This window comes from Gymnogyps californianus, chromosome Z, assembly GCF_018139145.2.
Source record: "Gymnogyps californianus isolate 813 chromosome Z, ASM1813914v2, whole genome shotgun sequence".
Classification (NCBI taxonomy): domain Eukaryota; kingdom Metazoa; phylum Chordata; class Aves; order Accipitriformes; family Cathartidae; genus Gymnogyps; species Gymnogyps californianus.
In genome coordinates, this window is record NC_059500.1 from 68,785,572 (window position 1) to 68,803,149 (window position 17,578).

General features: G+C 40.9%; 2 protein-coding genes across 2 annotated transcripts; both read right to left on the reverse strand.

Annotated features, from left to right (window-relative positions):
- Positions 1 to 304: 304 nt before the first annotated feature.
- FBXO4 (F-box protein 4) lies at positions 305 to 6,731 on the reverse strand. Its single transcript, XM_050913101.1, has 7 exons — positions 6,546 to 6,731; positions 6,208 to 6,443; positions 4,282 to 4,502; positions 3,205 to 3,280; positions 2,513 to 2,691; positions 1,425 to 1,600; positions 305 to 394 (listed from the first exon to the last, which is right to left on the reverse strand). The coding sequence occupies exons 1-7, from the start codon at positions 6,729 to 6,731 to the stop codon at positions 305 to 307; spliced, it is 1,164 nt and encodes a 387-aa protein (XP_050769058.1).
- A 303-nt stretch (positions 6,732 to 7,034) lies between these two features.
- On the reverse strand, positions 7,035 to 10,776 carry RIMOC1 (RAB7A interacting MON1-CCZ1 complex subunit 1). The gene is made up of 6 exons (XM_050913624.1): positions 10,653 to 10,776; positions 9,982 to 10,082; positions 9,427 to 9,573; positions 8,902 to 9,033; positions 8,587 to 8,701; positions 7,035 to 7,324 (listed from the first exon to the last, which is right to left on the reverse strand). Exons 1-6 carry the CDS (start codon positions 10,774 to 10,776, stop codon positions 7,035 to 7,037), a joined length of 909 nt encoding a protein of 302 aa, XP_050769581.1.
- Positions 10,777 to 17,578: the final 6,802 nt, after the last annotated feature.

A 17,578-nucleotide genomic window follows, 5' to 3' on the forward strand; every position in this document is an offset into this window, starting at 1 on the left:
ATCAGACATACTGAGAAAAGGCCCCAGCTTGAAAGAAAGGAAAAAATCAAAACACCCAGATTGCCCTCCAAAATCACTTAATCATCAGCTGCTGGAATCCAAGCAATCCTACTTGCACTTCTAATTCAGGACTACAATTGGAAGAATGTTAATCATTGAAGTATGTGCAGTGAAATATATGCAGGTTTGCCTTTTAAATCTCCCTTCTGACAGTGCTCTGTGAGGACAAGATTCTCACTTCATCTGAACTGCAAAAGACCGAAGTTTCTATAGTCTCTATACAGTAAAACAATGCACAGTTCCATTACTGTGCATTTTTACAATTTGCTTCTTCTAGGAGCCACTCAATTCCATTTAGCAATCCAGCTAAAGTTGCAGCTACAGTGTCCTGCACCTGTAAAAATTAAAAAAAGCTAATGTATTAGAGGTAACAGGTAACAGGATCTAACAGCATTTTAGCATCACTCCATGCCTATCCTTAAAGTCAGAAATACTCATACCAAATATAATGTTTTATCACTGGTTTAAAGATCCCTTAGACAAAAAAGGTTTCTTAAGAGTAAGGTACAAAAAGAAAACACTACTCTTTACAGAATGAATTATAAGACCCATTAGAAAAGCCTTGCGTTCTTGGTATCAAGGTGAATTTTATCTCAATCGTTCCATCAGCTATTCTGGAACATTATACTTACTTTACGGATTAGAATCTGCTTGAAAATTCTTCCCATAATTCTTAAAGCAAAAATGCTGCTAGCTTTAGAATTCAAGGCATATTATTAATTCTCAGATTTTGTAACGTATTATAAATGGTATGTTTTTTAAAAAGCCTGTAAACATTTTCCTTATGAAAACAAAGGAATTATCTCAAATCAGGATTTTGGTTTTTCTGAATAAATATTATTCCTCAGCTACATAACGTCACCAAAAATAAATTATGTGTGGCTGAGCCATACTGATATATACTGTGCTTGACAAGCATAAAAGAACAGGTTCAGTACATCACATGCTAGGTAAAAACCTGATTTGTCAAAAACTCAATACATCACGTCAAGCAAGTGACAATTAACAGTCTCCTGAAAACAGCAGAAAAATCTACCTTGTGTCCAAGGCCTTATTTAGATTTAAATTAACTGAAGCCTCCTTACTCCCTTCAAGACCAGCATTTTGTCCTTCCTTACATTCTGGCTCCATCTGAGGTTTCTTCTGTGTTTCTGGGCAAGCCACTTAGCTCCCCTACGTTCAGATAGGCTAATGCTTCATCTTAGAGGACCAGAGAAACTAAATTCTTCATGTAAGTGGAGAGCTCACGTACTAGTGTTGCAAACTGCACACTTGCTTAGGTAGGTACAGTTCAGGAACTATCATAAACCTAAATTAAATTAAAGCCACAGAGAAACAGAAAATAAAGGTTTAAAAGCAAGTACCATCCAGGGCTGACGTAGCAGATTCAGTTGCAACTGATGTGCCATGTAAACACATGGAATTCTTTTCACACCAATGTGAGAGACACAAGACAAAACTAGCAGAGGTCTGTTCGGAGGCCCGAGAGCTGGATCAATCATTGCCAAAATACGAGCTAGTTCCTCTTGACGATCATGCTCTAAGAAACAATTTTTAGTATTAAACATATGTAAATCCCATGGAGAACTTTGCTTTTTTTTAATTTACTTTTCAAATATTTAAGATTTCAGAGGTGAGGAAACAGAGGGCTGGAAGGGACATGTCCACATTATCTAGTTTTGCTTATCACAAGGCTGGATCATCTGCATTTATGTCACACAGATGTTCATGTCACACTTAGATGTTATTTAAAGATCTCCATAGATTCTACAGGCAGCCTATTCCAGTCCTTAACATCAGAGCATTTTCCAAGTACCTCACAGAGATCAAAACTGCAACAAGCCATTAAGAAATACTCACACACTGTACAGTCAGCAGCCCTTCACTACTGACTGTACTTTTCTCCTAAGTATATCCCTTCACATTTTTTTTACCCTCTTCTTTTCTGAGCTAGCCCTGTCCCTCTATTTAAAATTGATGAATGTAAAGACAATTACCATAATAGGTACTTGGATTATCCTCTTACAGGACTATCCTGATTTGGACTAATTGCATCTTTTACTGCAGTTTTCCTGGTGAAGGTTCTGTTTCCAGGCTATTACACCACCACCAATGCATTTCATGCTGCTTCTCCTACCCATGCCCAGGGTTTTTTTTGTTTTGTTTTGTTTTTTAATCCAGATCATTTCCCACATGTAGCTTAGACAGCAACCTTATCAGCATCCACCATAAATGAAAAAAGGGGCCATAACCCCTCACAGGGAGATAAGGGATAGTGTCGAGGATAGGGGACCTCTTCAAGTGGGTAAGCCATGAAGAAATAGCACTAATGAAGCAGAGTTTGAAAGAATCACAACATGGATTTTGATGTATTGCATATTCTATGCAATCTTTTACGACATTCCAATCACTCACAAAATATGAATAAATAAAATAAAGAGAAACCCCTTACTTTTATGAGCTTCTGCATTAGCAACATAAATGAATCCATCAACTACTTCGCACACCTTTTTCACTTGAGCTATTACACTGTAGTGCACGGCTTGCTGATTCCCTACTATGCTGTCCTCTTGGTAGAACATCTTATTCACAACAACAGCTTGCTCTGCCCTTGCTCTCCTCCTTTCCACACTGAAAGACATTTCAATATTTCAGTAGTGAGGTTAATTGAGAATGCAAAAACTCAGTTTTGAGAGTCTAGGCAGCACAGGAAAGGGAGGGGAAAATGGCCTGAGCCAGCAAAAGTTTCATTTCTCCCCGCCCCCCCCCCCCCCCCTTCTTTTCTAGTGTACATATACAGATGGTTAGCAATCTGCAAGATGCATATGAAAATACACCCCAGGATGATTTATATAGTGTATCAAAAGGGAATCAATCAAGGTATCAAGAGGGATAGAACCATCTGTTATGTCTTTATCATACACATTTGCTATGTATAAGGTTTGGAAAAGGTTTATTACTTCCATGTGAAAATTTAGCGGCTGGAGAAAGAAAGAAAAAGTGAAGATATGCATTGAAGCTTCAGTTTATAAGGGATATTCATGCATGTGAATGCAAGCATAAAAATCACATGACAAAAACATGACGAAAAGTATGAAACAACCAAGAAACTGTACTTTTTCTTTGGTGGAGAACAAATCTTACCTGGTGGTTGAATATAATGTCAGAATATTGAATTTTTGATTGTTATTAAACTGAAAACTCACTCCTGATCCAATTCCTACAGGAAAAAAATGAATATATGCAATTACTACTATTTGGTTACTGTATACAACTAAGTGGTAGGCTGAAAATTCCAGTGGTGCTATAAAATGGATATATCCAAGCCTAGGTGTTGCTGTTAGGGGTAGCATATTTACTATTTTACAATGAAATTTTATACATGCTCTAACCGATCAGACTATTAATTTAATTACAATAAATTCAATAGTATTAAAAGAAAACAAGGAGGCATTTCCATATTTCTGATACTTAGACTTGAACCTAGAAACCTAAGTCAGAGAGGAGCTAGACTTGCCTTTATTACCCAAAACTGGCACAGCAAAGGCTCTAGTTTGTTTACGACAAGCTGCATTGAAAAGGACATGAGAGAAAAAAGGTAACAATACTAAGAAATCATATTTTCACACTTCGTATAAATACAATATAAGTATTCCAATTCTGCTGTGCTGAAATAAACATTAGTTAAAAAGTAATAAATTTTTGTCTCTGGTTTGGACTGAAGTGAAATTACTGATGTTCAAAACTATGTTTTTAAACGTTGGAAAAAATCCTTCACCTGCTCCTATAACTCTTCTAAATGAAATTTACACCATTTGACACCACAAGACTGAATCATACAAATGATCAGTCTTGACTTCCTGTATAAAAACACAAGTGTGTTTTTTAGACACTTATTAAAGAAAGTTCTGTCTGCATTTATTCATTACAACAGCAGGTGTGACATGGAATTTAGGATCAAAATAGAAGTACAAGAAGCAAAATGATCCCTCTGACATTGTGCAAATTTAATCATAAAATCACTGCAGCTATAATTTTATCCCAAATGCTCACTGCATTTATCCTTCTGAATAAATACAAAGAGAGAAAATATCTTTTTTTCACCATTATGCCATTGAGTTTCAAGGGGAGAAAAAAGCATCCCTTTTCTCCATTTCTCCCTCAGTGTTTTTTGTGTTCTGTTTAAGAAATACAAAAGCCAAAAATGAAAACCAGCATTACCATGAATTTGTCTTTGAGGTAGGCCAGCTACTAGCAGAATTTCTGGGCATGTCATCATCTTTTGCACTAAAGAGTCATCCAGCTCTTCCAAACCCGGCCCAAACATAGCAAAGCGAGGTTCTGCCTGAGTGACCAGTGATTGCAAAAAGGAAGTCACAGCCCCATACCGAGGACGGCTTGATTTCAAACTTCTTCTACTCTGAGGACAGCTTTTTTTATATCTGTGTAAAACACACACAACTAGAAATTAAACACAAAATACAAAAGGGGTATTAATTAAACAACATGAATTGATTTAGATCCCACACTTCTCATGCTTTGTTACTGGTACAACTCAAGCACAGGTCAAAAATTATAAAGTTCCAAACTGATGGTTTCAAGCATCAGTACAAAGCAGGTAAAGGCATCAGTCCTTTCGAAGTCCTAACACTGACTTTTTGGACCTTAGTACACTTCTATCTATGGATCTTTTAGTTCACTTTTAAAAATAAAATAAAATAACAAATTCCCCCACCCTCGCTGAACACACAATAGTGGTGAAATAACATCAAAGCTGATGAGTCATATACAATATAAAAAACCCGAGACTTTTGAGTGCATTTCAAACCTTAATTAGATTGCTTTTGTGTTTATTGACTATGAAACAGGTAACTCCACCTGAAAAGGGCCATTTTGCCTGTAGGCACAGAGAATGCATGTTGTGGAAGGGGACAGGTGTTGTCTGCAAGATTACGTGCTCATTTGATGCAGAAGCCAGAAGGCATGAAAAGTGTTTGGTAATCAAGCGAAAGAAGTAACAGCCATAGAAGTGACAGACATCCTAGAGAAGCAGCTTCAGTCTTTGCTCCTGTGGTCATGGTAGGCTGCTGCTGGACAAATCACTTCAAGCAAACATTAAATGTGTGCTCCTCTACACCCAAACTGAGATACTTCAGTTGACATCAGCAAAACCTTTCAGTGCTCACAGACACAACGGTGTCTGTCACAATGTGTCACAGTGACAGGTGGTTTCAAATAGGTGATGCTCTGAAGTATTCAGACCTAGAGAGATTTAAATCTGGTGTTCAAAATCAGTAGGTATTTTGCACTTCAAATTCTGGGTGCATCTTTCCCATCTGTAAAATGGGGACGAAGGGCACAGAGATTGCAGAGGTTAGTGCACTTATCACGAAGCAACAGTTTCATGAAATCACCTTTGGAAAATTTAACTGCATGTTAAAAAAAAAATTACTGCAAATTAATTAAAAGGGAACTGAATGAAGTTTAAAAAAAAAAACCCAAAGAATAATCTGTTTGTCTTAGGAGTTCTTCTCCGTCATCCAAACACGTTGTGAGTGTTGCTATGCTTTTCAACTATGCCACCTGAAACCACAGTCTTTGTCTTACGGCCTTTGACCATCAGAGCTAAAGCACTACTACTTGTTATTCTGTGCACATTCAAAAAAACCGTTTTTTTTTCCCTTGGTCTTCCAGGTAAGATGAAACAAACAAAGATTAATTCCATTTGCTGTAGTTTGAAGACTTCTTAGTACTTTTATTAAAATAAGAAATCATTTGTCATTGAACTGACAGCGAAGAACACATTTTTATCAAGAGGAACACTATGCACAGCTTCTGAGATGACTGTATGTCTCTGGCATAGTAGACATGCAGTTTACAAAAAGCTTTAATTTTTTTATAATGGTAGCTTTGACTTTTTTACAACTTTTTACATTCTTGTTGAATTCCAAACAGAAAGAGCTGACCAAACTGTCACACAACAGGAAACTGGATTTCCAAAATAAACAACGGATTTGAGACACATCAAAATTTAAGCAGCGGCTTACAGCACAGCTTCACTGCTGTAAATACGAAACGTGCCTGTGGGCTGAATATTACTGCTGTAGCGAGACTCTAAGTCGTGTAAGAGAATATGAATATACTTACACTGCCATGTAATCGTACAGCACATTATTGCTGCCCTCTGAAAAGGCTTTATTAAAAATCTCCACATCTGGGAGTGATTTCCAATCAACGGATGTCCAAAAAGGGAGATCCCTCAGGAGAAAATACCTCCACAACAACGGATCTTGCACAGCCGCCCTCCAATAACAACTCGTGCTTCCCAAATGGCACAAATCTTGGGGCGAGAGGAAGGACATGATGTGCAGCTGCACGTCGATCTGAAAACCATCGAGAGCAGCGGTTTAACGACCCAGGAATTGAGCAGTGAAGATCTAAGAGGCGGGATGCCGAGCTTCCCCCACTGACCGGGCCCCACTCACCGGCAGCGCCTGCAAGGCGCTCACCTCCCCTGCATCCTCCGGGAACGCTGGACGCGGGGGATCCGCGAACGCGGCGATACCGCCGCGTTCGCGGATCCCCCGCGTCCAGCGTTCCCGGAGGAGGCGGAGACGATCCCGCACGGTGGCTTCCAAACCTCCCCGTTCCTCCGCTCCGCCGGCCGCCATGGCGCTGAGCTCCACCGGCCTTCAGATCTAACGCGCCGGCGCCTGCGGGCGAGGAGGGGCGGAGAGACAGGCAGCTCCGGTACGGCGGAGGAAGGCGTGGGAGTTCATTAGATTCGGGTTTTTTTTCTAGAAATACTTGATTCTTTGGACCTGTATTCCCAGAGTTCTGTGAAAGCACGTTTTTAATGCAACAAAAGCATACATTTTGATAAGAAGAACAGTCAGACACTGAAGCAGAGACCACCTCCCTAAGTGTGCTCTCCGGACACAAGGTTTCTTCCAGCACAGCTAAAGCACCCTATTTTAGTTGTGGGATTTCACAAAGTAACACAACATTTGTTTTGCAGTTGTTGTGTTCCACCCTTGGCCTTTTAAAGGTCCCTCACATACAGCCACATACTTCGTTAACATGTTTTTGCCTGTTTCTCGGAAATCCAGTGACACACTCTGTGATCTGCAGCCCAGGTCACTGTTAGAGATGGAATCTATTGTCTCAAGGCTTTCCTGCTTCCCTTCTCCACAGTGTCGCAGTCCCCAGTAGCACATTTCTCCACTGTACATCATCGCCAGTAAGTGAGTGTCACTAAATATACCTGCAAAAATAATTTAGATCAAATACCTTGTTAACTTCAAACTTTTTTCAGTTAACACTGGAAAAAAATTCCAAAAAGGCAGTATAAGCCTGTTAAAGAGGTACACCCAAAATGCAAATTTTAACCATGAGATGACTGACACTGCCCAGAACAGAACTTGGATCAAGGTCTTGCTTGTTACGCCATCCATTTTGCACCTCCATAATGCTAAAATCTTTAAGATTGCTACAGAAACATTATTCTAATAATTGTGTTTGCCCATTTATCTTAGAGAATTCCAGTATTTCTTTACAATCCATTAAGCGCAGGCATAATTATGCATATTTATTTTAGAATACTTCTCTGCCTCCCACAATTTAAGCCTAAAAGAAGATGCTGTTTGAGCATCGTCTTAACTCAGGTTAACCAGCAGCAGCTTTAGTATTTGAAGAGAAAGCCCGGTATGTGTCCATGGTCACTGAAAAGAAAAAAAAATCCTGCTAAATAAATCTACAAATCAGTTACTGAACTTGGCTTTGCATTGTGGAGCTGAATTGGAGCAATGCCACTTTCAGATGAAATTAAGCAATAAGGTGCTCCACCCCCCCATGGGCAGAGTAGAGCTAGTTTCGAGTGTGTACAACGTGGACATCACATCCTTGGCACCAGCTGCTTTACCTTACAAATCCCATCCTGCTGCATCATCCTACCTGCACCACACTGATGCAGCCTCAGATCCTCATGTAAATGTACTATAGTAATGCAACTTACGTAAAGCTACATAAAGTGGAGACAGAGAGAATAAAAGTTGGCCAAATCTAACCAATTCTGCATGTACTTTCTACCTGTGTGAAGTCAGTAATTCTGTGTTCGTATCTGCATTCTCCTAGATCTGAACAGGAAGACCAACATGGGAACGTCTAGCACCCTCTGCAGTCACATTTGTGCTTTCAACATTTGTCGATTGACAATTGGATGGTTGTAAAACACACATGCTGTGCATAAAACACCCACTGCCTCAGTTCACTTTCCTCCAGTGCACTGAAAAACACAGAGAAAATGAGCACTGCCACCTCCCAAAATCCATGAGTGAAAAAGAAGGAGGGGGAGGTGAGAGTACTGCTGCCTGCTTATCTGTCAACTTTTTTTTTTGTTGTTCTAAAATGTGACAGTTTTTGAATACAAATGAAGTCTAACAACAAAAATATGCAATAAAGCATTTAATGAAGTGGAGCAGTTATTAAGAGGAGTGGGTTATTGGGTTTTCGGAGTTTTTTTTTTACCTTGACTGAGTAATCTAGCTGTGTCTTTATCTTGAAGTGAGACATCTTCATTTAGCTGAAGAGGGCATCTAAAGCTAAGCATCTTCATCAGGTAATGAACTCCATCATTAAGACACTGAGTACAGTTAAAAAATGAGGAAAAAAAAAACTTTTTAGATAACTTCTGATTAACTTAATGATAGACAGAAATACTTCTCACTATGAATTTCCCAAAACCCTATTTAGAAGGAAGAAAAAAAGAAGCTATATTTTAAAAGCAGAGTCAAACTTCAAAACTGTATTCACATGCTTATGTAACTTTTTAATCTCCTTTACCTTTTTAAATATGGCAATGTTTTCTCGTAGCCATTCACTCCTTTCTTTTGATGTATGACAATACATGTAAAGCAGGGCTCCTTTTCTCCAGTAAAGACATTCTAACAACTCTGCACCAAGGATGTTGACGGGCTGAAAAAAATCCAACAAACTGGGCTAACCCAAAAGTAAACCATCTGAACTACTCATATACACACTCACGCATGCAAACAGTGTTATATTAAGTCTCTAACTTTAGAGGCTGTACTTAACAGTAACAATCACAGACACAAGCCTAACACTTTGGATTTAAATTGCCAAAAGCACATGGAATCATGAAATGTTAGCAAGAAAAATTCTGAGCATGCAAAAAGTTATTTGAAAAAATGTTTTCAGGAATCACTGTTTAAATACAAGACTTGAAAATTTTTCAAAAGATCTTAAATTCTCCCCATCAAAAATACAGATTCTACTACCCTGTTTCAGATTTTTGATTTTTAAATAATGAAATAATTAATTCTCTGGCTGAGTGACATTAGTACTCACTTCTTCATTTATGTTGCATTCGTTCACTAGGTCTTCTGGCTCTGAAAGAATACAAGTAAGTTCTTTAACTTTTTGCAAGGAAGATTCTTCTGGAAAATCTTCATCCACAAGCTGGTTTTCCTCAAAATATGTAATGTCTAAGACAGCCTATGAAAACAAGGACATACACAATCTAAGAATGCTACCAGCAAAATAATCAAATGGTAGTGTGCAGTAACATACGAACTTGTTACAGTTTATAAAATATTACAATTTTAAGGTAATTTTTAACATTTAGTTTACAAAAGCTGCAAGTTAAAAGTACTGTAAGATACTGTCACAGTGAACGAAACTCAAAACCCTTTCTGTCTTTACAGTACCAGCACAATTATTATTGACTCCAAGTTATCTTTTAATCCAGACAAAAGCAGCGCTGCGCTTCATGGATGTTCACCGCACACACCAAGTAACAGGGATCCCTTTCTGCTATACCTCCTTTCCTACACCCAACCCTCTCCCATACCCTACACAGTACATCTTCTTGAAAGGGAGATCTTAATGCTTTAAATACAGTACCTGCGCATAGAGCTGCAAAAGCGTGGAAGAATGTTCCTTCCCTTCGTTACAGATGTCCTTCAATTTGTCCAGGGTAGCAGAGCCCTTTGCTAAGAAGGTATCTGAAGGAAGAGTACAATGCTTCCTTAGCGCTGAAAAGCACTTGGCAAGAGCCTTGCTTACTCTCTCTTTTCACTTCATATGGTTTCATCCATCCTTGTGGTATCTACAAGAGCAGCTGAGTAATACAGCATTTAAACAGGCCCGCTGTCCTGTTAAGACTACACCTTTCATGACTAAATTAAGGGCATTCATGGTTACGGTCTGATGTTTCAAAACCAATTCCACACACTCCATTTGCAAAGAAGTCATATACCACCATCACAACTTGCTGTTGCACAGGTACACATTTTAGGCCTCAGCCGCCCTGCTCCACAGAAGTCTCTGGACGGAGCCTCCAGACAGGGGCCTGGGCCGGCACCAGCCGCACCGCTCCTGGGGCGAGTCTCTTTTTGGAGGAGGGAGAAGCGGAGCCCTCAGCAGCTGCCACGGCGCCGGGGGTCCGCGCCCCCAGGCCCGCTCCCGCAGCGCCGCGGGATGCTGCGCAGCGCAACGGCAGCAGAGGGCAGAGCGGGCCCGCGGGAACGCCGGGCAGGGCCCAGCCCCGTCCCCTCCCTCCTGCGGCCTCTCACCGTCGCCGCCCGCTCCCCTGGGCGCCGCCAGCCGCCGGCCCAGCGCCGCCAGCCGCGGCCGCAGCGCGGACACCGCGCCCGCCGCCTCGGCGCCCGCCGCCTCGGCACCCCCCGCCTCCGCCATCGCCGCCGCCGCCGCCACCGCCCGTCACCGCGCTCCGCTACGCGCGACGCGGCGGCGGTTCGGGGCGGCCGTAGGGGCGGGCCAGGCCGTGCCGCCTGCCGTCGGGGCGGGGGCCGTTGGGGCGACGACGGGCGCGCAGGCGCAGTAGCGCCGGGGCTGCAGGCGCGGGGGAGCGGCGCCTGCCCCGGCGGGGCGGGACGGGACGGGCCGGGACCGGGGGCGGCGGGCTGCCGGTGGCGCTGCGTGGGGCGGGCTTTGGCGGGGCGGGAAGCGCCGCATGCCGGCAGCGTCAGTGCCTTCCGCTGTGCTGCCGGCTGGTCCTGCCACCACCATGGCGGTGGTGAGGCTTAATTGCCCTCGTCTGACCTGCAGGCCAACGCAGCAGGAGGACCGGGGCACCTCAGGCCTCCCGAGTACTGCCTCAGGCTGCGCGGACAGGCAGTGAAACGGCAGCCGGGCCTGCTGGGCAAGCCTGGTGCGCCCTGAAGGCTGGGACTTCCCTTTTATTTTTATGTGGACTTTAAACCTCTTTTATAACAGACATCTACGGCCTGTGCAGATTCCCCAGGGAGAGTCCTTGGCATGTCCCGATGTTGCCCCCATCAGTGGTCTCCAGCCTCACTGCGAAATAGGTCTTGCCCATAAGCGAACTGAAACGAATGCTGAAAGGCAGTGAGTTTTTTTAAGACCAAACCCATATTTTTTATCAATAAATATATCTTCATTGGTGGTTTTTACTTACATTTTAGTACTGGATGACTTAACACGTAGAGGTACAACTGTGAAAGTACAGTTAAATCATCTTGAAACCGCATACCTTTGGTTAGAGGAATGAGAATTTTGCTCCAATTTTTTGTCCAACTTTAAATAGCACACTTCATGAACTTCAGAAGTGCTAAATAGCTTCCATGTTATGAGGGGAAAACAGTAAGTTTTCCTTTTATTTTTAACAAAATCTTGCTACTACCCCACAGTAAATCATCAAATGTTTTATGTTGTGTAGTTATAAAAGTGCTTTATTTCACTACATTGCTTCTCTAGCTTTCTCCATTTCTTTACTTGCCCGGAAAAAGCTAATACCTCGGTGTCCATTGGAGTAATGTATCATGAGCTCACACAATAGTCTGGATTTTGTTAGCTTGAATATTTTAAAAGGATAGTTGACTAAAGCCATTTTCCCCTGTTCAAGTCACATAGTGTTCATTCTGTTAGTGCCTGTGTCCCACTGAAGTACTTAAAAAAACCCAGAAAAAAGTGCCATTTACTGGGGTACTCGAGGTAGTGAAAAGCTGTCTGCTTACAGGCACACATGGTTTTGCTGTTGCCTGTGTTATGTTTTATGAAAGAGTTGCCAAACAGATCAAATACAACAAAAAAGTAAAACCTAAAAGGCAAAATTGTGTTTGCTTCCTGAAATGGTTTGATTTCTAGAAAAAGTCTCGTAATGTTTTGGTTGGATATGTATTGTCATTTATGCCTGCATAATCCATAGCCAGATACAATTTTTCCTCTAAGCAACAGCTGTGTTAACAGTACCAAAAGTATTACAGTAATTAACCATATCATACCTGAGAGTAGAGGAGATGGTGCTTCATGTTTTAAGTGAAATACAACACTTTCCATGTTGTCAGTTTTGGGACTGAAGAATGGCTGTGCATTGGTAAGTTCCCTTCTTCAGATCCTTTGCTTGCTTGCTCCTGCCCTTACTTCCCTGTTTCAATACCCAGCTATGATTTTGTGTTGCTTTCTTAGTTGCCTTCTTCATAACTACTCAAGTGGGCAGGTGGGTCAGCCCTTAATAGTGAAGGAGACATCATCCAGTTTTCGAGATGTCTCTTGTAAAAAAAAATTCTAAAAAACCCAAATAAAAAACCCAAACCAAAACAAAACCCCAAAATGGTTGTGTGCTGACTCATTTGATAAAGGAAGTGGTATCTTTTTTTCTTCCTGTGCTTCAGGCACTGCTGCAGCTTACTTTAGCTGTATCTGTTTTGAAAACTAGATGTATATGCAATGACTTTTTTCTCATCAGTGGCTGAGATGGAAGAGGTGTGTTTCTGTTAATACCAAGCTGGTAAAATAGAAGCTGCTACAAATGTGAAAAAAACAGGGTGATGTCCACTTCTCTGAGGAAAAGAGGATCTGGAAGATTTTTAGTGGGTTTATGTATGTATTTATTTATTTATTTCCCCCACAACCTGATTTTGCTATGAAATGTGTGAGGGAGCAGAAGACATCTCTAGTGGCTTTCAAGCGTTTTTCTTGTCTTATAGCCTACATACTCCCTGTTGGGAGCTGGTTTGCAAGGAACGGGGGTGGCAGGACTTACGGGCAAACGTCTGAGAGACTGCAGAGCCTGGAAGAGCGACTGGGCTGAGCCAGGCTGGGGTGCTGCCTCCTCACTGCAGTGGGCAAGCCCTCGCCTCCCCCTGGGCTCTGCCTCGCTCCTGGCTGGAGTGGCCTCTGAACAGCCCCGTCTCCATCCCTTCCTCAAGCTGTGTTCCCTCCAGCACTAAACTCCCAAGCTGCGTTTTGTAGTTGGTGGAGCTACTGTGCTAGTCTTCTCTGCACACCTTGCAAAGTGCTTTGGTCTGAAGACTGGTGAAAGACTAGGTGTCTGATTATTTGAGGGAGCACTGACCTCAATTTGCCTTATATTTTGTTTTTCCTTAGAACCTGTTTAGATAAAATCCCTGCCAGATATTTGAAAGAGAATGGCCTGCTTTGGGGTTTACCACCTCTCAGCATTCTTTTCAGGGCTGGGAAATCTTAAAATTCAAATTCTCAGAGCTTCACACAAAGATAAAGTTGCACCCAGTATTTCTCTGAAAATTTTCCATGTTTCGGAAGAAACACTCTTTCTGGGTGACACTTAACATAAATTATGTTGAATCAAAAAAACCATTTCACTCCATAGAGTTACTTTAGCGAATAGTTACAGTATGGTAAAACGATCTCAGGTGAAAGAATTTGTGTGGGATTTGTGGTCTTTCCGTGCCTAGCACTACCTGTTTTTAAGGCTACTGTTACTAGTAAGAGAAGGTGTAAGGTGTTGGCTATTTAGAGACAGGCTCTGTTCCTAAATTGGTTGAAGCACAACAGGAAAAGTGTTGTGGCGTATAAACAGTTGCGGTTGTTGGAAGAGGGAAAGCTGTCATTATTTCGTCCTTCAGAGCCAAGAATATGGCATTGCCACAACTGTTTTCCTGTTATTTTGGGTTTATATATAAATGTATCTCTGTGTGTATATGCATGTATGTATATGTGGTGTGAATGTAAAGTAGATTCTGTAGATTGCTACAGTAGATTCTGCTGCTTCTTTCGTTCCAAACCACATACTCTTTCTGTCCTTCTGAGATCTGTGTGTGTAAATGTGTATGCTACTAGAGAACAGCCTGGTTGTAACTATATGCTTTGGAATTATTTTTGTCCTGTGGTATTCCATCAACACTTACTAACTGTCCTGATATATGTAACTGTGAGACTGGGCTAGCCTGACATCTCTGAATACCTGAAAACTTTGAACATATTAGAACAACTCCTGTCTTGGTTATATATAATCTACCTTGCTTTAGAAATACTGTGACATCTTTTATTCCTGAAAGTTAAAGAAACAATACTTAAACACAAGTGTGTCATTCCTCTGTATATTTAGTACTATCCAAACTAGGAAAATGTTTTTAGCTTTAATTAAAAATATAGCATTGTCTAGAGAAAGCAGCTTTGCACAGGAATGATTGATACACTTTTATCATTATTAGCAGCTTCAAGAACTTTTAAGTTGTGCAGGTTGTGCAAATTTTCTTGAACTATGGCACCTAAGTGGGGTGATAATGAACTCATACTAATTCTTGGGGAAAGTAGGCAAGAGAGAAATTTTGTTGGGTTCAAGTGAACTGTATATGTTGATAGAATCACAGAATATCTCCAGTTGGAAGGGACCCATCAGGATCATCAAGTCCAGCTCCCTGCACCTCGCAGGGCTACCTAAAACTAAATCACATGACAAAGAGCATCATCCAGACACTCCTTGAACTCTGACAGGCTTGGTGCCATGACTACTTCCCTGGGGAGCCTGTTCCAGGGACTGACCACCCTCTCAGTGAAGAACCTTTTCCTAGGGTCCAGCCTGAACTTCCCCTGACGCAGCTTCATTCCATTTCCTCGTGTCCTGTCGCTGGTCACCAGGGAGAGGAGGTCAGCACCTCCGTCTCCGCTGTCCCCGGTGAGGAAGGTGTAGACTGCCATGAGAGCACCCCTCAGCCTGCTGATTGTGTGCTGTTATGATCTCTAGAAAGGAAGCTAGAAGAAAGAGGCTTTCTTTTCAGCAAATTAGTCCTCTGACCAGAGGTTACTAAGCCTGGTGATGATTACTGGATTACTTACTGCTTGCTTTGGTTATGAACTGACTCTTAATGTTTAAAAAAATGTTTAAAAAAAAAAAAAGAGGAAAAAAAAGGACAAAAGGAAAGGGAAAAAAGGGTAGAAGTAGTTAGTAATGGAAAAATTGAATGGAAAGACAGAGATGGAAAAACTAGATTAGACATGATCAAACAAGACTCGAAAGATGTCAGACATTATCCCTTATCTAGCAGATTCCTAGCAGTTTTAGAGTCTGTGGTCAAAATTTGTCGTCAAAATTAACAGGGAAGACATCATGAATATTAATACAGATGTACTTGGCTAATTTGAGTTTATAGCAGCATGCTTCAAGTCCTGTAGAACCTGGGAGAAATTATAGTAGTATATTTGGTACAGCATCTTAGAATGACACTGAATTACTATGATTTCAAGAGTAAATTTATGCCCTTATTTTGCAAGCATGAATCATGTGTGATCCTTGTAAATTTTTATAGGTAATTTAAGTGTTAGACAGCTGTCTCTGAATTTAATACAGTAATTATAACAGATAGATACGAGTTGACTTAGGAAAGATGAGATAGGCTTATTCAGCTGCGCAACAGATTTCACAAATGTATTTTATCTCTGGTAAATTACTTAAATTAGGGATATATTTGTAAAACGTTAAGTAATAATGGTATATTTTTGTTAGCAAAGAAATGAGAAGCGACTTATCTTCTTTGGTGTTTTTTTTTGTTAAGAAAATTACAAACTTTGACAGTGTAGAAAAGCATAACTACCTAAATTAGGGACAAATTCCATTTTATTGGGTGTTAATGTGAATTCAGGATTTGATCAGAATTTGTGTGTGTGTGGTGGGCATTATGCTGATTTAGCTGTCTTAGAAATGAGGCTTTGCTGTTACGGTGTACCTCTAGTAACTAAGGAGCACTTTATAAAAATTAATCCAAGGTACTTGCTCTTTTTACTTATTTATATGTATTAATGACCCTTAGTCATACTTGTCTCCTGTGGATTTGAGTAATAGAAGTTTGCTCAAAATAAGTTTGAAGTCTGCTTCAGGTCCATCTTGTTTCATTTTGCATCAGCTGATGAGCTTTGGTGAGCAAAGAGATGAACTGAAGGGATGTGCCAGCTTCACAGTCTGTTTTGTGGCTCACCTGGGTCAGAGCTGCCTCAGTAACAACTGGATTGTTGCACTCGGTCTTAGATGTCGGGCTTGTACCATAAACTGTGTTAGTTGAGGATTATAAGAAATGTTGTTTATATAAATACTTGAGAGAAGCTGGATTTATTAAAATGTGTTATAGAATATTTGGTCCTTTGCATGTCTTTCATCACTGTATCCTTTGAAGCAAATATTTCTGGTCTTGAAAATAAGCAAAAAAATATTTGTATTTATGCACAGAAACTATTAAACAAGGGTCTGTCTTCTTTCTTGTATATGAGCTTCATGAGTTTGTTGTATCTAGTACTATCTGTAAGAAAGATGGTCAGTATTATGTTACCACCTTTCAAACATTCCTCAGATTCCAAAAGGAGATGTACGTTCTCTCTCTCTTTCACTGTGTGGCTTTGCAATTACCAGGGAAGGGGTGTAAAACTGGAATTTATTCAGAATAATGACAATACTAAGGAAGTGGAAGATAGTCACTGAAGATTTCCCCCATGTTTGTGGGATTAAGCACTATGAAATGATTTCCAGAATTCAGTGTCATAGTGGATAATTTCATGGCATTGAATAAGGAAGGATCAAATTCAGTCAGTCCTCTTGAAGTAAGGCTATGTATTCAGTCTGAAATATATCCAAGTCAGAGAGAGCACTTGCTGTTCATACTGTTGATGCCAAATGTGAAATCAGGGCATAAGGGTGATCTGTAATGGAATTTTACCTTTGTGTTAGTAGATGTGAAACATATTTATTCTGGAGAGGCGTGGGAGTGCCAACTATTAGCAGACATTGTAGGTGTGTCATATTTTTGTTTGCCCAACCTTGCATGACCATTCTTTGTTTTACCTGCTTTCTACTCTGTGTATATTTCAGGTGGTGCCCTGACAAAATACAAACCAGCTGCTTTCTCACAATGTGGTCACCTGCAACCAGGACTACGTGGTACCTGATCCACAGTTCAGTAGGTTCTGAACATAGATTTAGCAGTTTGATTTTTGGTTATTAGAAGTGGCATGCACTGAACTTTGATGTTGGAACCACTCTCTTCTAAAATGACCTCCCTAGAATAAAGGAGCATTAGAGACTGACAAATCGGAACTGCTTCTTGCTTCTCGAGGGAGAGCTGAAGTACTTTCTTTTTAAAAAGCAAGCATGAAGTATACAATCTTCTATAATGGAATGAAACTGTCTACTTGCAACAGGCAAGGAAACCTGTGCTTTTCTATTATATGGTTAATGATCAAAGAACAGCGTGTACTGCGGACGCCT

Excerpts from the sequence above, each read along its gene's own strand:
- FBXO4 (XM_050913101.1), bottom strand. The coding sequence starts at position 6,731 with ATGGCGGCCGGCGGAGCGGAGGAACGGGGAGGTTTGGAAGCCACCGTG. Across the intron at positions 4,503-6,207 it reads CTGTACGATTACATGGCAGT|ATATAAAAAAAGCTGTCCTC; the intron begins GTAAGTATATTC and ends TGTTTTACACAG. Across the intron at positions 395-1,424 it reads TGCTACGTCAGCCCTGGATG|GTGCAGGACACTGTAGCTGC; the intron begins GTACTTGCTTTT and ends TAATTTTTACAG.
- RIMOC1 (XM_050913624.1), bottom strand. The coding sequence starts at position 10,776 with ATGGCGGAGGCGGGGGGTGCCGAGGCGGCGGGCGCCGAGGCGGCGGGC. Across the intron at positions 9,574-9,981 it reads TTTTGCAGCTCTATGCGCAG|GCTGTCTTAGACATTACATA; the intron begins GTACTGTATTTA and ends TTGTTTTCATAG. Across the intron at positions 8,702-8,901 it reads ACATTGCCATATTTAAAAAG|TGTCTTAATGATGGAGTTCA; the intron begins GTAAAGGAGATT and ends AACTGTACTCAG.